Genomic DNA, 22,669 nt, shown 5'->3' with positions numbered 1-22,669 from the left:
TGTATTTTACCGTGGGCTTCCCGAGTGGCTCAGTGGGTAGAGAATCGCCTGCAATGCCGAAGACACAGGAGATGCCAGTTCAATCCCTGGATCAGGAAGATCCCCTGAAGGAGGGCATGGAAACCCACTCCAGTATTCTTGCCTGGAGAATCCCACGGATAGAGGAGACTGATGGGCTACAGTCTGTAGGGACACAGAGTTGGCCCTGACTAAAGCAACTGAGCATGCATGCATTTTACTGTAACAAAGCAGTAAACACAGACACGCAGAGAATACTTGGTGTGCAACAGATGCTCCACAGAAACCTTTTTAGCTGAATTCGAACTTAACATTCTCTATGCGCAATCTTTTTAATCTTTTTTTTAAATTACAGAAAACTTCAATCATATGCTAAAATAGAATAGTGTACTGACTGCTAACATACCATTAACTCTATGCTAATGATTATCAACTCTTGATTTATTTCACTCCCTATTTCCATCACTAGATTATTTTGCTGAAAATCTGAGATATTTTATCATTTCATCTGAATTCCATATGTCTTTTACATACTTTTTTCATTGAGGTATAATTGACATATAACATTATGTTAGTTGCAGGTTTACCATAATGATTCAGTATTTGTATATTACAATGGTCACCACAATAGGTCTAGTTAACATACATCATCATGGTGGTGGTGGTTTTGTTGCTAAGTCGTGTCCATCACTTTTGCAACCCCTTGGACTGTAGCCTGCCAGGCAACCCTCTCCAGTATTCTTGCCTGGGAAATCCCACGGGCAGAGGGTTGCCATTTCTTTCTCTAGGGAGTCTTCCCAACCTAGAGATCAAACCCAGGTCTCTTGCATTGGCAGGCAGATTCTTTACCTCTGAGCTACCAGGGAAGCCCTGTTAAATGCAATACATAAATTGAATATAATTTGAAAATATCCATAATTCCTAAATTTTGGGGGGAGATTTTAAGGGACATTATAGGATTGTAATTGCTTCACTGGGGCTCAGATGGTAAAGAATCTGCCTGCAAAGCAGGAGACCTGGGTTTGATCTCTGGGTTCCATCCCGGAGTGGGAAATGGCAACCCTCGCCAGTATTCTTGCCTGGAGAATCCCATGGACTGAGGAACCTGGCAGGCTACAGTCCGTGGGGTCGCAAAGAGCCGGATACCCCTGAGTGACTAACACTTTGACTTTTTTCAGCTATAATGTGTACTCTTCAGAATAAAGACTGAGTTTGGTACAGAGGCACCTGTAAAAGATCCAAGATAATGCAACGAAGGACACTGAGCAGATTGATGGTTCTACCCTTCGTAATTATGAGATTAACGCTTCCTCTTCAGATACTAAGCTCACCAACTTACCTTTTGATCAGAATTTGGCTTCCCACATTGACATGCTAATCAGTAGGAAGTTATGTGATCATGAACTAACAATTACAACAAGCCTGCTTATGACCCCTATTTCTCATATTGTATATTAGTAAACTTTGATGCTATTTTACAGCAATGCTTTATAGTTCACTAGTCAGCATGACTTCCCCCCTATAACTCATTCATCTTTGCATTTATAAATCTACAAAGTGAAAAGCCAAATTCTGGGAATGTAAAGATAGCATTAAGGTATAGATACACCTGGCCAAGCAGCATCTCTCTCTCTCTCTTTTTAAAATATTGAAATACCATTAACGTATAGGATTGAGATTCAAGAAGGATTTTTTAAAATTCATGGCAGTTGTTCTTCAGTAGCTAAGTCATGTTCAATTCTTTGCAGCCCTGTGGACTGCAGCACACCAGGCTTCCCTGTCCTTCACTTTATCCTGGAGTTTGCTCAAACTCATGGCCATTGAGTCAGTGATGCTACCTAACCATCTCATCCTCTGCTACCCCCTTCTCCTCCTGCCCACAGTCTTTCCCAGCATCAGGGTCTTTACCAGTGAGTCAGTTCTTCACATCAGGTGGCCAAGGTATTGGAGCTTCAGCTTCAGCGTCAGTCGTTCCAATAAATAGTCAGGGTTGATTTCCTTTAGAGCTTGCATCACATATTTTTTTTTAAACTGCATCTTTTGTTTATTCATTTATTTGCTACACCACACAGCTTGTGGGATCTTAGTTCCCCAATCAGGGATTGAACTTGGGCCCTCAGCAGTGAGAGTGCAGAGTTCTAACCACTGGACCACCAGGGAATTCCCTGCATCACATATTCAATTATCTTTCCTTTAACTTTATAAGGACCAAGTAAGTTATATGGTTCTTCAACCTTGTTTTTTGTTTTTGTTTTTAAGAAAAAGCTTTTGACTAAATAGCTTTTATAGAATCTAGTTTTTCTCTAGGCCTGTGGAGAAAATTGTCTAAAATAAAATGACATTTCTAGCCTATAGTTTGAAGGACTGTGCTTACAAAAGAAACAAGATCATATCCAGTGACATGTTAGATAATTTACATTCAGATATCCTGGATTTAAAAGGAGCATTGAAAAAGTGATAGCAGGTAGAAACATAGCTATCAGCAGATAAAGAAATTTTTATTTAACAGTGAGCACTGCGTCTGTGATAAAAACATGAGGTAGAATAAAATTATGTAAAATATCGTTGCCCTTCAGATTTTCAGCTTATTTTCCTAAATGTCTAGAAAATGCATATAGTGTTAGAGATGATTTGAGAAGAACAGGAAAAATTAGAAGAGAATTTTGAAAAGCTACTCTGGAGGTTATTTGGTTGATTTATTATTATCATATTTATTCCTAAATGCCCAGTCATGATATTAGGAACTAGATTCCTACATATACAAAACTAAAATGATTGAGAAAAAACCTACAATTCCACTTAGTTAAATATTGATGAAAATAGCATGAGGTTTAAATCTATGCAGAAGAAAATATACATCATTATGTTAACAGTGACCACATCTGAGCAGTCAATTTTCTGATGCCTTTTTCCTCACATTGAATGTAAAATTACTCTTTGGGATATGCACGGCTCATAGTTATGAAATTTTTTTCTTATGATGAGAGCTTTTAAGATTTACTTTCTTAGCAACATTTAAAATATGCAAGACAGTATTATTAACCATGCTGTACATTACATTCTCATGATTTATATATTCTGTAACTGACAGTTTGTACCAAGGTGTGTTTTTATTTTTTTCTTTTTTTTTTTTTTTTTCAAGGTGTGTTTTTAAAATACAATTTTAACTTCCATCATTTCTAAAATATTAACACTAATTGCTTACTATCATCAATAATACTCAGTGGTAAAGAATCCACCTGCTAATGCAGGAGACGCAGATTTGATCCCTGGGTCGGAAAGATCCCCTGGAGAAAGAAATGGCAACCCATTCCAGTATTATTGCCTAGGAAATGCCATGGACAGAGAAGCCTCATGGGCTACAGTCCACGGGGGTGCAGAAGAATTGGACACGACTTAGTGACTAAAAAACAATCAGCCATATGAGGTCAGTGTTTAGAGATCCCTGATGTTTCCTCAGCGTTTATTAGAATAAGGATTCAGATAAGTTTATGTATCTGTAATTAGTTCAGTTGTTTCTAAAATTTCTCTTTCTTGCTTTTTAAAATTGAAAGCCATATTTTATTGTGATATAGTGTATATACAATAAAATGCGCAGAAACCTAAGTGCACAGTTGGTTGACTTTTGACAATTTTGTGTACTTGTGACAACCATTCAACTCAAGATATAGAATATTTTTATCTTCATTTCCCAGAAATATTTTTGTGTTTCTTTCTAATGAGTCCTCCCCTCTATTCCAAGCAGCGAGCTTTTATCACCATAAATTACCTTTCCCTGTTCTTAGATTTTATATAAGTGGAATCATATAGTGCCTTCTTTGTGTCTGGTTTCTTCTGCTCAAAAAATTGTTTTTGAGGTATTCATTCATGTTAGTACATGTATCAGTAATTCATTCCTTTTTAATGCTAGTATTTTATCATATGCATCTACCAAAATCTGTTTATCCATTCTCTTGTTGATGGATGTTGGGTTGTTCCAGTTTTAGGCTATTTTGAATGAAAGCTGCTAAGAACATTCTTGTACAGGTTTTGTTTTGTCTTGCTTTGCTTTTTGACATGTTTTCATTTTTAGTGGATGAATACCTGGAAGCAGGATAAAGTTAAATATACATCTGTTCTGACCCACATGTTCAGACCCACAGGGTAGTCACATGTACAGAATTTAAGAGAAACTACCAAATAGCTTTTCTAAGTTGTTGTATCATTCTACATGCCCACCCCACAATCTATAAGAGTTTTAGTGATTCCATGTCCTTGCCAGCATTTTTTATTTGTCTTTTTAATTATAGCCATTCTAGTTGTACCATCTATTATCTTACTGTGGTTTTATTTTGTATTTTCTTGATGACTGTTGATGTTGAGCTTACTGGCTCATTGAATAACAAAATCAATGCAAAAAAGACAAATAACCTAACAAAAAGTGGGCAGACGACTTGACCTGTTATTTACATGGTCTATCTATCCATTACTTGGCCTATTTATCCATTTACCCAGGCATTTTAAAATTTCTCTCAGTAATGTCTTTTTGTCATTGGCAAGTATGGAAAAATACAATTGCCTTCTATATGTTGATCTTCTATTCTGAGAACTTGCTAAATATTCTTACTAATTCAAGTAGGCTTTTGGAAAATCCTTTGTGGTTTTCATGTTGTTTCTGAATAGAAACAAAGAATATAATCAATATGATTTCAGTATTGACCATCAGGTGATATCCATGTGTGGAGTCTTCTCTTGTGTTGTTGGAAGAGGGTGTTTGCTATGACCAGTGCATTCCCTTGGCACACTCTGTTAGCCTTTGACCTGCTTGTTTTGTACTCCAAGGCCAAATTTGCCTGTTACCTCAGGTATTTCTTGACTTCTTACTTTTGCATTCCAGTCCCATATAATGAAAAGGACATCTTTTTTTGGGTGTTAATTCTAGAAGGTCTTGTAGGTTTTTATAGAATTGTTCAACTTCAGTTTCTTCAGAATTACCGGTTGGGACACAGACTTGGATTACTGTGATATTGAATGGTTTGCCTTGGAAACAAACAGATCATTCTGTCGCTTTTTGAGATTGCATCCAAGGACTGCATTCTGGACTCTTTTGCTGACTATGATGGCTACTCCATTTCTTCTAAGGGATCTTGCCCACAGTAGAGAAACAATGGAAACAGAGAGAGACTTTTTGGGCTCCAAAATCACTTCAGATGGTGACTGCAGCCATGAAATTAAAACACGCTTGCTCCTTAGATGAAAAACTATGACCAATCTAGACAGCATATTAAAAAGCAGAGACATTACTTTGCCAACAAAGGTCTGTCTAGTCAAAGCTATGGTTTTCCAGTAGTCATGTATGGATGTGAAAGTTGGACTATGAAGAAAGCTGAGCACCAAAGAATTGATTCTTTTGAACTGTGGTGTTGGAGAAGACTCTTGAGAGTCCCTTGGACTGCAAGGAGATCCAACCAGTCCATCCTAAAGGAAATCAATCCTGAATATTCATTGGAAGGACTGATGCTGAAGTTGAAACTCCAATATTTTGGCCACCTGATGTGAAGAACCGACTCATAGGAAAAGACCCTGATGCTGGGAAAGACTGAAGGTGGGAGGAGAAGGGAACAACAGAGGATGAGATGGTTGGATGGCATCACTGATACTATGGACATGAGTTTGAGTAGGCTCTAGGAGTTGAGGATGGACAGGGAAGCCTGGTGTGCTGCAGTCCATGGGGTCACAAAGAGTAGGACACAACTGAGAAACTGAATCCTGACCGATGAACAGAAACAGTTTTACTACTTCTTTTCCTGTCTGTATGCCTTTTACTGCTCTGTCTTCATACACTGTTAATGTAGAAAATTATTTTGATTTTTCAAATGTTAAACCAATTTTTCTTCTTGGGATAAACTTTACTTGGTCATAATGTATTAACCTTTTAATATATTGGTGAATTTGATTTGCCAGTATTTTGTAAAGGATTTTTGCAAGTTATGAAGAGTATTGGCATGAAATTTACTTTTCCTTAAATGTCTTTGTCAAGGTTTTTGTATTAAATATATTGACTTTGTATGGTTTGGAAAGTGTTCCTTCCTCTATTTTCTGAAAGAGGTATAAGACTGTGTATTTATTTCTTAAATGCTTGAAAGAATTCACAATGAGGGCATCTGAGCCTGATACTTACTTTTGTAGAAAAGTTTTAGTTTATGGATACACTTTCTGTAATAAATATAGTCATTTGGATTTTCTAGTTTTTATTCAGTCAGTTTTAGTCAACTATCTTTTTTAGGACATTAATTCATTTAATCTAATTTGCCAAGTCATTGGCATAAAGTTGTTTGAAATATCCTCTTGCTATCCTTTTAATGTTTACAGAATTTATAGTGATGTCCCTTCTAACTGTTCCTAATATTGATATCTTTTCTGTCCTTTTTTTCCTTGATGTATCTTGCTAGTCTTTTACTGATGTTTTAAATTTATTCTAAGAACTAGTTTCTGGCTTTGTTGATTTTATATATATTGCTTTCTATTTCATTAATTATGTTTACTGTTTCTTCTACTTAACTTTGGGCTTAAATTTTTTAGCTTCTTAAGGTAGAAACCTTGATTTTAAATCTCTTATTTTCTAAAATAATATTTACAGCTATAACTTCTACTGTAAGTACTGCCTCATTTGCACCCACAGGTTTTGATACCTTGTGTTTTTTCTAATCATTCAGTTCAAGATATTTCCCACTTTCTCTTGTGATTTCTTTTACCCATGGGTTATTTAGACGTGTGTTACACAATTTTCAAATATTTGGTGATTTTCAAACATACCTTTTTGTTATTGGTTTCTAAATTAATGCTGCTTTGGTCAGAGGACTACTATGATTTTAATTCTTTGAAACGTATTGAGATTTGTTTTACAGCCCAGGATATGGTCTCTGTACCTGAACATTCCATATATTTTTGTACAGAATGTTCATTGTGTTGGGGACAATATTCTATACATGTCAAAATTTCAGCTCGTTAATTTTCCAGGCTCTTGGTTTTATTGATTGCATTATCGTGGGGTCATTTAATGTTCCCTAGTCCTCTGTATTTCTTGTGAAGTATATCTAGAAGCATTCTCAGACTTCATTTCAACTTTTTGGAGACTATTTCATAATGCAGTTTTCAACTCTTTTGAGTAAATACAAAAGGACACAATTGTTGAATTATATTACAAGAATATGTTGAGTTTTGTAGGAAACCACCAAATTGCCTTCTAAAATGACTCTTGCCATTTTGCATTCTTACCTGCAATGCATGAAAGACTTATGTTTCTCCATCTCTTTGCCAGCATGTGATGTCAATGTTCCAAATTTTGGCTATTCTAACAAGTGTATAGTAATATCTCGTTGTTTTAATTTGCATTTCCCTGATGACATCTGATGTGGAGCATCTTTTCATATGCTTATTTGACATCTGTATATGTTTTGTGAGGTATCTGTTAAGGTCTTGATATGGTTTAGAATCAGGTTTTTTTTCCACTGTTGAGTTTTAAGCATTTTGTATGATATGGAGAACAATCCCTTATCAGATGTTTTTTGTAAAATTTTCTTTCAAATTTGTGGGCATAGAGTTGTTATCCTTCCATTAAAAAATATAATTTGACCCACTGCTTCTTTTTTTAAAAATTGAATGAATTAATTAACGACACATTAGTAGTTGTAGCTTATTACTGCAAAAAGTTGAAATGAAGTCTGAGAATGCTTTTAGATCTAGTTCACAAGAAGTACAGAGGACTGGGGAACATTAAGTGACCCTTGGTGATGGAATCAGTAATGACACTTCCGTGGTTGCAGCACGTGAGCTCTGTAGTTACAGCCCCCAGGCTCTAGAACACAGACTCCGCAGCTGTGACACATGGGCTTGGCTGCCCCAAGCCATGTGGGATCTTCCTGGATCAGGGATCAGACCCATGTCTCCTGCATTGGCGGACAGATTCTTATCCACTGTGCCACCAGGGAAGTTTTGCCCCTCTACTTCTTAAATAAATGGTAACAAATCATATATGCTTTTCTCTTTCTTGGTCCCATTTTAGTAACATGGACAGCTTGTCTTTCAAGGATTGGTAGAAAAATGTGTTTATTTGAACCATGACCACAAATATCCTATGACCCCATTCAGTCTGGGTAACCACCTGCCAATATCAAGCAGTTTCTCAGCTTAATTATAATATAAATGCTTTTTCATGTATGTGATGTAGCCAGTGTTGGATCCTGTATAGTGTCTGAGGGTAGACGCCAGGTCTATTTAACTCATCAAATAAAATTTGAACTCTATTTGTTTTGGTACATTTTTTGAGATTTGGGCCTAGTTTAGGGTAAGAGGGTATAGAGATAGGTGCCCAATAAATGATACAGCTTCCCGCTGATGATTTTTTGAGAAGTCCTGGTATATATTTTACAGTTATACATGCATTTTCTTTTCTTCTACAGTCACGGGGTTTGATCTGTGGGGTGTGGTAGTGGCTACTGGTGTTGTCTGCACATTCTACTGCACTATGGTATGTCAAGAACCTTACTTCTTCTTTTACCCTATACACTTGCTTTGCAAAATTAACAGTTTTAATCAATGCATGCCACAGTCTGGGTTGTTTATATTTCTTTCCCACAATAGCTTATTTTTTATAAGGAATATTCAGTCCAGGGTAAAATTTAATCCTTTGTAAAACATTGATCATAACTGATATTTTTTCTTCATTTGAACCATGCAGTGGTCCCCAATCTCATTTCATAATTTGCTTTTATTGTCATCATGTTATTATGACTATACTCACAATATTCCTTAGCTTAGTAACCTGAGATAATTTCCCATTGCCTTTAGGCAGGAGTGACAGTCAAAATATGTAAGAACCAGTGTGGCATGGGCACTGATATTATCACTGATGCTGATCCTTAGCCGTGGTGCAAGTCTTGTGCAACCTGTGATACTCTAAGTCTTAATACTTCAGGTGCTCGATGATGTAGAAGACAAGGTCCTCAAAGAGGGACTGCGTCAGGTTCTGGAGGGGACACTTGGGCAGTGACTAGTACAAAACAATTTTAGTTTTTCAGTAACTGTTATGTCCTTCTTTGTGCCAATCCACTTGCCAATACAGAAGATGTAGGAGAGGCGGGTTTGCTCCCTGGGTTGAGATGATCCGCTGGAGTAGGAAATGGCAACCCACTCCAGTATTCTTGCGTGGAAGATCCTATGGACAGGGGAGCCTGGTGGGCTACAGTCCAGGGATCACAAGGAATTGGATCCCCTCAGAGCACACACGCATGCCTTCTCTGTGCACACTGTTTGACTATCAGTCCTGCCTGTAGGATAAAATCTATGATGCTGCAATTTGACTCTGAGTGTTCTTCCTAGCAGTATCCCCATGCCACTCCACTTTGCTCCAAAATGTATATCTGGACACACTAAGCATGCCATGTGTTTTGAATTCTGGGAGCCTAGCAGGCTGCAGTCCCCGGGGTCACAGAGAATTGGACGTGACTGAGCGGCTAAGCGCATGCTTTTTGCCCACACTGTTTTCTCTGCTGGGAGTTTCATTTTGGATTCTGTTTATATTTGAAAGTTGACTCTAAGTACAACCTTCCTGACTATCTCCCTTGGGTGCACTTCTTGGCCAAGATTCGTGTTTTCCTTATCTTTGACCAGGAGAGAGTATAAGCATATAAGTGCTTAATAATGTCTGGGAGAAGCATTAATCCTAATGTACTTTTTCCTCAAAGGGTGGTCTTAAAGCAGTTATCTGGACGGATGTTTTTCAAGTTGGAATCATGGTGGCTGGCTTTACATCTGTGATTATAAAGGCTGCATTGGTTCAAGGTGGCATCAGCACTATTATAAATGATGCCGCCAATGGAGGAAGATTAAACTTCTGGAAGTAAGTTGCCTTTTGGTTAAGTATTTACTTCTTGGTTAATAGAACATTCCTTTTTTTTTTTTTTCCTGTAAAAAGTCTCTTGGCTGAAATAATAAATTTACATTAGAAAACAAGCTAACCATTAAGGTCATGGTACAAAACTTTGAAGCTGGCACATAAATGTGTAAGGAGTTTTCACTTTAAGGGTGGAAGCAGTCAGGTGGTACTTAGTTACATGGTGCTGAGGATGGTGCTTCCTTCTGAGAAGGGATTGATAGCAAAAGAGTATTTTCGTGATTCCATTTTGACAATTCTTTGTTTCAAGTAGCCTAGAGAATTCCTCTTTTAATATGGCCCTGGCAATATATAGTATATTATTATTATATATGTCAGTATTTTATATGTGAATATTATTTAGTGTATATTATGTAATGTTAAATATTATTTCTAGAATATTGACTAAAGAAGTTATGGCCAATGCCTCAGGTATCAGCGTTACATAAGATATAATGTCTTCAACAACTGTTCAACTTTCTTAAGGAAGGCTAATGGAGAAACTAGATATTTCATCATAAATTTAAAAGACTATTTAAAACACTTTATCTTTTGGATTGATGGTGTCTTCCTTATACATCATGTTCAGTGTGCAGGGGGGCTCATTTTGACATGAACCAGCTAATTTTCTTTTAAAGCAGCCCTGCTATGAGATAAGCAAGCTGAAATCACTGGCAAGAGGAAAGAAAACCACTTTACACTTGGCGGCTCTCTTCTGGTTTTCTGAAAGAAGGTGTTAGTGTTTGAGAATTACATTAGAAATTGGACAGGGTCAATGTCTTAATTTGCAAGAATGAGTTACAGTGAACCAACTCCAACTGTTCTCAATATTTTTAAGGAAAATAGAGCCTCCAGTTGGCCTAGCTTAGGCTTGATTCCATCCATCAGCTAGGACAGAGTAGAACATTTTGATTGACCATCATTTAGACTGTTTAATGGAGAAATGGTTATTTTCCCAAGGCAAACCTAGGTTGCTGTTACTAGAAGCGTTAATTTCTCAGTCACGTCCAACTCCTTGTGACCCCATGGACTGTAGCTCACCAGTCTCCTCTGTCTGTGGGATTCTCCAGGCAAAAATACTGGAGTGGGTAGAAGAGTGGGGAATAGATACCAAGAGACAGAAACAACCAGTGGCCACTCAGTAGACCTGGATTACTTCCAAATCTCTTCCTAGTCAGCTAGGTTGAGGGGAAAATGGTATGGAGTCAATCAATTTTTCTGCAAAATAACTGTCAGTTTATACGAAGGGTAAACACATTGCTGCATTGAAATAATAACTTATAACCTGCAAAAGATTCCAAAAAGTAAAAGATTAGACATTTTTATGACCCTTACAAGGTTTCCAACAATTAAGGAAAAATGAAAAGCCTTATTGTATATCCCTTGTTATTCAAATATGTCTTGAGAATATGATGGTGGACAATAAATCTGCTCTGGGTAGGATAAACGAAGAGAAGGATTTTGTGTTGATATTTTCCATACGGTCTATAGTTGGCATATGTATTCTGTATTGCCAAAACCAAAACCACTAAATTGGGTGTTTTAAATCTTGTCTTACTTTCTTCCAGTAACTCACAGAACCCTTTGGCTCTTGACGTTTATAAGCTAGTATAGTAGCCACTTTCTTTATGGGAGAAAGGACCAACACCCTTGAAACTCTTAGACTTTGATATTAACTATTAGAGAATGGAATAGAGGCTCTCATCTTTCCATTAGAATGCTGAAAACATAAAATTGTAGCACTTTACCCAAATGATCTCAAATATAAACTTTGAAGTGAAATTGCAGAATTTCAGAAATGCAGAATGTTTCCATTAAAGCTAATTTTGCAGAACATTTTCAAGCTTATATTGTGTATCAGCAATGAAGAGACTCATTCCTTCCAAGATGATACAGTAAGAAGAATTAAAAGATGCACTGAATGTGGAACTTGAGCTTTCTTTGTAATCGTATTTTGTTTAAGTGCCATAATGTGACTTTCAACTGTGAGTATGTAGTTTGTACACACAGCCTTTTAAGAACATGGTTATAATGACATGGTAGTTTTAAACATGAAAACCTTTAAACTGCATTAATTGAATTCTTCAACTTGAGTATAAAGTAGAACTGGGACTATAAATGTTCTGGGAGAGGAATTATACACATGAAATGTGTCAATATTATGTTTATTTCAGTACCATATCCGTTGCTCCAGTGTACCTAGGAATTGCTTGCTCTCTCTTTCTTCAGCTTCATGCTCTTCTCTGATTACAGCATGGCAGACTTGTTTAAATAATTTCCTGTGGACATGGGAGAACAGTTTCTATAAACATTCACAACGATTGAAACATTCATTTTGCTCCAGTCCTATCCAGAATTTCCAAATCTCTGAAAGTATCAATTTTTTTATTTCACTGAACTTCAGTTAGAAATATTTCTACCTTTTATATTACTTAATCAATCTGTACACATTTGTGTGTGTGTATATATATATATATATATATATATATATTTGTTTATATTTTATGTAAGTATACATTGCTTGCTTCCAAAACACTCTAGAAAGATTTCTGTAGTAGTTTACTGAGAGTTCAAATTTGTTTTCTGTTTGTTTTCATTTAGCTTTAATCCTAACCCTTTGCAAAGACACACATTCTGGACGATTATTATAGGAGGGACCTTCACGTGGACCAGCATCTATGGTGTGAACCAATCCCAAGTGCAGAGATATATTTCCTGTAAAAGCAGGTTCCAGGCAAAATTGTAAGCCAAACTATGGTATATGAATTGTGAGTAACTATCAATTGTCTTTATGGGTGCTCAGAAGTCAAGCTTTGCTGGAGTTTCTCTTTTGTATCATGAAATTCTAAGAGATAAATGATATACTTACAAAAGGATCACATAGAACAAAGTGGCACTGTATGTTTTGAATCAGATATTTTAAAATTTTTATGTCAAGGACCTCTGTTTCTTTTGTCTGCCTTCTGATGGATGAGGATAAGAGGCTTGTGCAAGTTTCCTGATGGGAGGGACTGGCTGTGGGGAAAACTGGGTCTTGCTCTGGTGGGCAGGGCCACACTCAGCAAATCTTTAATTCGATTTTCTCCTGCTGGGTGGTGCTGTGCTCCTGGTGGTTCAGTGGTTAAGACTCTCTGTTTCCACAGCAAGGGGTGAGGGTTTGATCCCTGGTTCAAGATACTAAGGGATCAAGGTACTAAGATCCCACATGCCACATGGTGTGGCCAAAAGAAAATTTATATCAATTATTAAGTAAAACAAACCTTATCAAATACATAGGCATTTATTTTGCATCTGTATAAGGAAATATAAGGAATAAAAATTATAAATATGTGGCTCTTATCATAAAGGACAGAGGATGAGATGGTTGGATGATATCTTCGACACAATGGACCTGAGTTTAAGCAAACTCTGGAAGATAGTGAAGGACGGGGAAGCCTGGTGTGCTGCAGTCTCTGGGGTTGCAAAGAGTTGGACATGACTTAGCAACTGAACAACAATCATGATGGAACATAGCATCAAATTAGGAAAATACATGCAACTATGTGAAAAATGAAATAACACTAGAGGTATAACAGTTTCAGTTCCCTGAAACAATGTAACAGTAGAGGGAATGTTCTAGAGCATTGTACTGCCAGATGTGTTGTTTCATTTTATATTCAGACACAGTTATGGGCTTATAACCTGGTTCTAACACTTGCTACTTGAGTAATGGGGTGAGTTTCTTAGACTCTCTGAACTTCAGTTTCTAAACTTATACAATGAGCATATCACACATCTTGTGGAGGAATTATAAAATACTGTGTTAGTCATGCATGTGGTAGGGATCCAGTAAATGTGAATTCCCTTTTCCACCTCAAATCCTGGGATGTGAAGGCAGGGATGAATGAGACATTCCTGTTGAGCAGGCAGGTCCTGAAGGAAGACCACGTGTGGGCCGGTGGAGAAGAATAGGAGAGCATTCCAGGTAGGAAGAGCGATTTGCCCAAAGCACAGAAGTTGTCTTCTGACCTCTTATCATGAGCCCTCTGGAGGGCTTCCCAGATGGCACTAGTGGTAAAGAACCTGCCTGCCAAAGCAGGAGACATAAAAGATGCGGGTTCAATCCCTGGGTTGGGGAGATAGGAGATGGCAACCCACTCCAGTATGCTGGCCTGGGGAATCTTGTAGACAGAGGAGCCTGACGGGCGCAGAGTCAGACACTACTGAAGTGACTTAGCACGTGCATGTACCAAGGTCAGAAGGACAGCATGGTCAGGGGAGTCTCCAGCCCATCTTGGCTTAGGCAGAGTGTGAGCAGTGGCTGGTTTTTTCTCAGGAGGCCTCAGATAAACTTGGTGACCAGCATTCTTAATACTGATAAATAAGGCTAAGTTGGCTTTCAGGCGTTTTGAAGCTTAAAAACTCTTGAGAGTAACAAGGTGATTGCAGTAGAAGGAGTAGCAATTCTATTTGTATTAAGGGAGAATATTAAAAACATGTGCTGTCACACATCAACATATGAGAGTAAGTTGGTTTAGACATTATCTATGTTTGGTAAATTTCACAATGAAAGATCTATATGAATATGAGTATAGTAACTGGATATGGAATCCCCCAAAAGTGAGCTTAGGAATGCTGATATTTTAAGACACTTTAAAGGAATATAATTTATATATCCAGTAATCCATCCACATTAGAGCTGATGCCCCTCCCAAAGTAATTGTGCACAGGCTCTTCTTTGGGAACATGTGTCTTTGAGAATATGGAGCTCAAAAAGCCCAAGTTTATAACTAAAAGAACAGCATTGGAGCTTTCTTAGTAGAAAACAATTTCCTTCCAAATAGTCCAATGGTCTTTAACAAGAACTCAGGGTAACCATTTTCTCCCAGTTTCTAACATTGACTCCGTGGAAAGAATGAACCCCAGCCAAAAAGTCAAGACCTACTGACATTGATTGACTAGACAGAGTATCAGATGTTGATTAGTGGTCTATCTGACTGGCATTAAAGTAGAATAAAACAGTAGGATAAGATATCAACTCATATATAAGTGAGGTATGGTGACTGAGTAGGAAAGTGTCTGGGTATATTTCTGGTGATTTGGAGATGACATATAGTTACACTACTTTTAATTTTTTAAAACATTTTTATGTTGGAGTATACTTGATTAACAATGTTGGTTTAGTTTCAGGTATATAGAAAAATGACTCAATTATACATATACATGTATCTACTATTTTTCAAATTCTTTTACCATTTAGTTTGTTGCAAAGTATTGAGCAGAGTTCCCTGTGCTATACAGTAGATTCTTATTGGTTATCCGTTACTCATTAGGCAGTAACAAAATACACAGTGAATGTAGTCAATCAAGGGAAAAGACTAGAAATCTGTTGTTTGGGACTTCTTGTAGGTTAGGTTCTCCTGGAAGCAGACTCTGAGGTGGAGGTTAGCATGCCAGAGTCTCCTAGGGAATTACCACTGTAGAAGAGAAGGAAGGGGATATTGGCCAGAGGGAGAAGGTAGACTGAAATGCAGTCTCAACAGAGGCCTCAACAGGAGCTTTAGAGCTGAGATGACCCTTCAGGCTGTTCCAGGTTGGCTTGAGGGAACTCAGCCTTTAAACCTCCGAATCTAGTCATCATTTTGTGCAGGCTGCCCTGGGGAAGGAGGTAAGAGGTGGTGGTGGTGTGGGCGTCCCTCTTCAGTCCAGGCGTCCACTATAGTACCCCTGGGGGGAGAAACCTTAGCCTTAGTGGGAGAAATATTTGCTATCAACTGCTTATTAAAATAGGGCTTCCCTGATAAGACATAGCATTCAATGATATTAACACTAGTAATATCACTAACTCCCATTTAACAAGTGGTTACTTACATGTGTTGTACTATATGATAGACAGTATTTTATTTAGTCTTACATATAACTCAGTGAGGTATGCATTGTTATTTCTGGCTTTCAATGAAGAAACTGAGGATCAGAGAGGTTAATTTACTTGCCCAATGTCACATATGGTAGAGAGAGCTAAGATATATGCTCAGGACTGACTCCAGTGTTATCACATAAACCTTTACATTCTGCTGGAGCACATACCATGTATTGAAATGCTGAACATTATTTTGGAAGATACCTGTTTAGGAATACAGGTTTGCCTTTCCTGTTTAATGGATGGCATCACAAACCATATTTAAACAACTTTGGTGAGTTGCTGTGTAGATGCTAACAATGTCAAGCAGTTTATAACTGCATCACTTTAAAAGGGAAAATGAGTAATAGTCACTGCTCTGTTGACTATTAAAGTCTCTATAAAAGGTCCCGGAGTAGTGTAATTTTGTTACAGTTGTTCTTTAGTCACTAAGTCCTATCTGACTTGTTTCCAACCCCATGGACTGTAGCCCACCAGGCTCCTCTGTGGTATTTCCCAGGCAAGAATACTGGAGTGGGTTGCCATTTCCTTCTCCAGGGGAATCTTCCCGACACAGGGATGGAATCTGCGTCTCCTGCACTGACAGTTGGACTCTTTACTGCTGAACCACCAGGGAAGCCCGAAGTAGTGTAGTTAAACGATATTATAAAGCTAATAACACCCATGGAACTCTGATCAGGAGGATACATTCATTCAGTGGCAAAACCCCATCTGCTCCAAATATTTCCAAATACAGTGTTGATTGACCTCATAAACAGAAGGTTAGGCCAGAATATAAGAAATAGCATTTTTGACACCCAAAAGAGAATGCATGTCTATTGAATATAGTCATGAATGTCTCTTCTGTTTAACAATCGTCCTCATCTTTGAGATGGAAATTAAAATTGTCATGTACTTGTTGTTTTCACTTCATTAGGTCTCTCTACATCAACCTCCTGGGACTCTGGGTGATCCTCGTCTGCTCGGTGCTTTGCGGGCTTGCCCTCTATTCCAGGTACCATGACTGTGATCCCTGGACCGCCAAGAAAGTGTCTGCACCAGACCAGGTCCAGTACCATGTCTTTCTTACGTGCAGGAATGACGTTCCCAAAGGTTATTAGCTGGGAGGAGAGTGCTCATGTTCTTCTAAAGTAACAGCAAATAGGCACATTATTTATTTTTAGTTTCTATAAAGCATTTGGAAAATTTTTATTTTAGCAGACATAACAAGAATGAAGAATGCTACTTCCAATATTAAAATACTGAGAGATTTCCCTGGTGGTCCAATGGTGAAGGATCTGCCTGCCAATGCAGGGGACACAGGTTCAATCCCTGGTCCCAGGATGATCCCATATGCCACAGAGCCACTAAGCCTGTGTGCCACAACTACTGAAGCCCATGCTCTAGGGCCCAGGCTCTATAACAAGAAATGCCACTGCAAGACCTGCACGCTGCGATCCGAGAGTGGGCCTCTCACTGCAGCTAGAGAAAGCCCAGGTGCCCTAACAAAATAAATAAAAATAGAAAAATACATGGAAATGCTTGGAAAAATTTTCAAGGCAGTTCGTGCATTGACAAAGAAGCTGCAATACAATTGCTTAATTTGTGAAAGTGAAAGTTGCTCCGTCATCTCTGACTCTTTGTGACCCCATGGACTGTAGTCCATAGAATTCTCCAGGCCAGAATACTGGAGTGGGTAGCCTTTCCCATCTCCAGGGGATCTTCCCAACCCAGGGATCGAACCCAGGTCTCCTGCATTGCAGGTATATTCTTTACCAGCTAAGCCACAGGGAAGCCCAAGAATATTGGAGTGGGTAGCCTATCCCTTCTCGATCAATCTTCCCAACCCAGGAATCGAACCCGGGTCTCCTGCATTGCAGATTCTTACCAACTGAGCTATTTGTAACCTAATGTAATTGATATGATTACTTCATGCTAGCCTAGCCTATACACTAATGAATGAATTGTTATAAAGTCTTGATGGCATACAGTATGATAGTCATATTCATAATACAGTGTTAGAAGCATTGTGTTTTTTTTTTTAAATCACTCACTTGTGATGATTAGTTGTTGCAGTTTCTGCAGTTATTAGAGAGAGACATACTGTGCAGTAACACAATTCTTTGAAATGAGTAATAAAACAGTAAAAATACCCTAACATGTTGCATATTGTTTTCATATTAAATATCACTCACGTCATACCTGTGTAAGGATAGGTTATACACTTCAACAAAGTCATGCATATGATGTTCTACATGTATATTTTTCTATGTTAAAAAAAAAATCCGCATATAAGCAGACCCACACAGTTCAAAATGATTTTGTCCAAGGGTCAACTGTATAAGCAGCTCTAATTACATTTTCAATCCTGAATAGTGATTGAAGTTCACAGGTATAAATCTGAGTAATCAAGTGAAGCTAAATTAAGTGAATGCTTATTACTTAAGCACAGAGGTATGTAAAAATATTTCCTTTAAATTGATTTATTATTCCAAAAAATGAGAATAGCTGCCTATCTCTGAGCCTTTTCTCTATTCTGTGTGCTATACTAAGAACTTATATAGATGATCTAATTTAAGTTTTGTAGCAACTCTATGAGATTAGAATTATTATTCCTATTTTACAGATGAGGAAACTGAGGCTTAGAGAAACTAAATAACAAAAGCCACATCTGTCTGAATCCAGAGCCTGTATCCTTAACTACTATTCTATTTTTTTTATTTAAATGTTAGCAGGTAAAGAGTTTAATTTTTCATATTTGGAAATTTCAGTTGTGTGGAATATCTTCCTTTAGTTCTTAAATACCACAAGATAAATGAGATGTTAATTAATTTTATTTCATAGCCAACAGTACTCAAGAGCAAATTTTGAAATTTTTCAGCTCATGCCTTATTTGGTACTGGACATTCTGCAAGATTATCCAGGACTTCCTGGACTTTTTGTGGCCTGTGCTTACAGTGGAACATTAAGGTATGAACTAGGACTCTAATAATACAAGTTTTCCCTCTTGGGATGTTTCTTTTATTATTGGATGTTTTGGGGGATAAGGTTGAATTCTGGACATGGGCACAAATGGCCCCAAATAGGCAATTATTCCATGTCTCCTTTCTGTCAGTCTGACTCTTCTCCTTGAGGGTTGGCTGTCTGTTGCCATAAATCTTTGCTTTTATCTTTAGTCCCTACTGTCTAAAACATCATCACATACCCAATACTGTCACGATAATGATAATCAGTTGATGGTAAATTTTGCTGATGGTCAAAATAAGGACTTACAGTCTTAGTTTAAAATATGATTTGTAACTAAAGCATGGTCAAATGGAAAACTTAGAATACAAATCTCCTGTTACATGCTGAATAATATATACTGTCCAAAGAATCTTGTTTTGTGTTTGAGCTTATTCACTGCACTTTGTTCCTGTGTTATACTAATTATTATCATGTACAACGTATGTTAGTGAAGATCCAGCAAATTAATATTATTAATATTTACGGTGAATGTTAAAGAGGACTTATGATAGTCCTTTCTATGCATGAAGAAAAATGTGCTTTAAAGTCATTATATAGTAATACTGCATGATCTAAGAGATTCTTTCATGGATAATAAGAATTAATGGCAAAATGGAAGCAACATTAAATTATCCTTTCTCACTATTAAGCCTATGGGTTTGCCTGAATCATTCTTAGATGACAGCTTCCAGAAAGAGGATGATGTAATTATTAAAGAATAATGTAGTAGGTAAAATAGATAAAAAAACAAAGTCCTACTATATAACACAGGAAACTGTACTCAGTATCTTATAATAAACCATAACGGAAAATAATATGAAAAATAATATGTATGTGTACATTAATATGTATATTAATATATGCATATATATACTGAATAACTTTGCTGTATGCCAGAAACTACCACAACATTGTACATCAACTATACTTATAATTAAAAAAATAATGCAGTAGAAATCTGGTTATATTTCAGAGGGGACAATGCTGTCCTTTTTCTTACTCCTAGCTAAGGTATTATTAAAGTTTACATGCACGTTAAGAACTCGGTTTCCCTCCGCAGCACGGTGTCCTCCAGTATCAACGCCTTAGCCGCAGTGACCATGGAAGACCTAGTGAAACCTCGCTTCCCGTCTCTCTCGGAAAAGTCTCTCTCTTGGGTTTCACAAGGAATGAGTAAGCTTTCATTTCACAATTCCATCTTAACTCTGGGAGATCATTTTTAGAGATACCAGAAATTATTTTCCATGGAAAATAGTGTGAGTGTATGCATGCATGTGACTTAATGCAGTCATGGCCATATTTGCAATCAAGATTCGGGATGTACTTCCAGCAATTGTCCAGTGACCACAAAGAACAATTTCCAGGGGTCCTATGTGGCTAACTTTCTTTTCTACCTTCTTCCTATACCAAATCTATGTTAGAATTCTTAGCTACTGTTAAAAATTCAGTTTCATCCATGTCAATGTATGGCAAAAACCACTACAATATTGTAATTAGCCTCCAACTAATAAAAACAAATGGAAAAAAAAAGAAGACACAAAAGAAAAATAAATAAATAAAAATTCAACCCCTTTCCATCAACCACAGTTTTAAGAAATATCCTTAGTTTGGAACCAAGAGTCACACTTTTTCTCTATTACCTAAGAGGGCACTGACAGTTTAAGATATATAGTCTTATGTGTATGGATTGAAGATAAAGAAACAGAGTGTTATGATTTTTTTTTTAACCAATCTTGATTGTTCTATCTGCATGTGTAGGCTGTCCAGGAGATAGTCAATAAAATTGTATGAGGAATGCTCAGCTTTATTCAATATGAATTCTCAAATTCATAGATTGTAGGATCTTATTAGGGGTTAAATATCATCTTGAATGGAAACATATTTAACCTCAATTGCTAAATGCCCCAGGTGCAGTATTTGACTCAGAGAAACCTAGCTAGTGCACATCTTCATTTTCATTTGGGTATACTTGTTTCAGGATGAATGACTAACAAATTAGTTTTTTTAGAAAGAATCTTTAACCTCAACTTAATAGCACTAGTAGACTGTCAAAGAAATAGTAAATAATATTCTGTTTTATACCACAATTCTGTATGTAATTGCCATGACTGTAGCCTGGAATACACACTTAATTTATATTCTTCAGTGTCCCCTAAATTTAAATAGCATTGAATTATTTTATTATGTACCTGATTTTAATCCTGGAACATAATTTTTTAAAAAATGATATAATGCTTCCTTAAAGGACATTTAGATGGGCTCATTATGGGATTGTTGAAGCTGTGTGGTTTAGTAGAATAAATAGAAGCTTTTGAAGCCAGACAGACTTGCTGGCCTCACCAAACTGCTTCACTAATTTACTAACTGTTAGCCTTGAGCCAGAGAAGGCAATGGCACCCCACTCCAGTACTCTTGCCTGGAAAATCCCATGGACAGAGGAGCCTGGTGGGCTGCAGTCCATGGGGTCGCCAAGAGTCAGACACGACTGAGCGACTTCACTTTCACTTTTCACTTTCATGCATTGGAGAAGGAAATGGCAACCCACTCCAGTGTTCTTGCCTGGAGAATCCCAGGGACTCGGGAGCCTGGTGGGCTGCTGTCTATGGGGTCGCACAGAGTCGAACACGACTGAAGTGACTTAGCAGCAGCAGCAGCCTCGAGCAAGGGCTTCCCAGGTGGTTTGGTGGTAAAGAACTTGCCTGCAGTGCAGGAGATGTGGGTTCAGTCACTGGTTTGGGAAAAATCCCTTGGAGAAGGAAATGGCAACCCACTCCAGTATTCTTGCCTAGGAAATTCCGGGGACAGAGGAGCCTGGCAGGCTGTAGGCCATGGGGTTGCAAAAGAGTAGGATGTGACTTAGTGACTATGCAACGACAAAGCCTTGAGCAAACCCAGTTGAGCCTCTGTTTCTTTATATGTAAAATGAAAACAAAAATTATTCACTTTGTGGGTACTGTGAGGTTTAGAGATAATCCATGTAAAACAAGAGGTACTAGCTCATACTCAAGGAATGATGTTGATGATTAATAACAGATTGACTCCACTAGTGTAGATGAATCTTTCATTCATTTTGAAGGGTTGAATATAATCATTATGTTGAGGTATGTAACATGGCAAATGACTTAAATGTTTCTGATAATTTGAGTACAAAAAAACCACAATGGTGACCATTCATGAGCTACCAAATAGAGAAGAATTTAGTATGTTGGAAATGCTATTTATATTAGGATTTAGAGACATGGAAAATCATTGCAATAAAGCTCTTTTAAAAAAAATTAATGTAAAGTTTTCCATTCAGGCACAATGAGATTATTTACTCACTCTGCTTAACAAAGGTGTGAGTGCTTTTGTAAGTAAGATAGAAATAACATAAGGAATACACTAATTTTTTTATGAATAAATTTCTCACTCATTTTAGTTTTTATATTTTGAAGTTTATATGTGGGAAATTATATTAATGGATTTCAGGTGAGTTTTGTTGAATGGAAATCTTTAAAAATAAAAGTGGGGGGGTTGGAATTTTCTTATGTGTGTTAGTTGCTCAGTTGTGTCCAGCTCTTTGCAACCCCATGGACTGTAGCTTACAAGGGTCCTCTGTTCATGGGATTTCCCAGGCAAGAATACTGGAGTAGGTTGCCATTTCCGTCTCCAGAGTTTTCCTAAAGCAATTTCAGAAGTAAAATGTGTAGTTAGAGAAAATCTGGAAAATACTGAGAGCAAAAAGACAAAAAGATTCCATAAACTGACCACCAGTGATAGCTTGAGAATTTCTATAAAGAAGTTTTGGGGAAAGAGTTTGGTAGAAGGGGAAAATATAATACTTATCTTCAAGTTGCCTTTCTTTGCTTTTGTTT

At 37.4% G+C, this 22,669-nt stretch overlaps 1 protein-coding gene across 1 annotated transcript in view; it reads left to right on the top strand.

Annotated features, from left to right (window-relative positions):
• SLC5A8 (solute carrier family 5 member 8) overlaps positions 1-22,669 on the top strand; it is a 52,767-nt gene that overhangs the window by 13,439 nt on the left and 16,659 nt on the right. The window contains exons 4-9 of the mRNA XM_043440538.1: positions 8,460-8,527; positions 9,744-9,898; positions 12,533-12,673; positions 16,747-16,876; positions 18,691-18,779; positions 19,876-19,988. Of these exons, the coding sequence (XP_043296473.1) occupies positions 8,460-8,527; positions 9,744-9,898; positions 12,533-12,673; positions 16,747-16,876; positions 18,691-18,779; positions 19,876-19,988 (696 nt within the window). The remainder of the gene's footprint in view (positions 1-8,459; positions 8,528-9,743; positions 9,899-12,532; positions 12,674-16,746; positions 16,877-18,690; positions 18,780-19,875; positions 19,989-22,669) is intronic.

Source organism: Cervus canadensis, chromosome 21 (genome assembly GCF_019320065.1).
Source record: "Cervus canadensis isolate Bull #8, Minnesota chromosome 21, ASM1932006v1, whole genome shotgun sequence".
NCBI lineage: Eukaryota > Metazoa > Chordata > Mammalia > Artiodactyla > Cervidae > Cervus > Cervus canadensis.
This window is presented reverse-complemented; position numbering and strand designations above follow the sequence as displayed.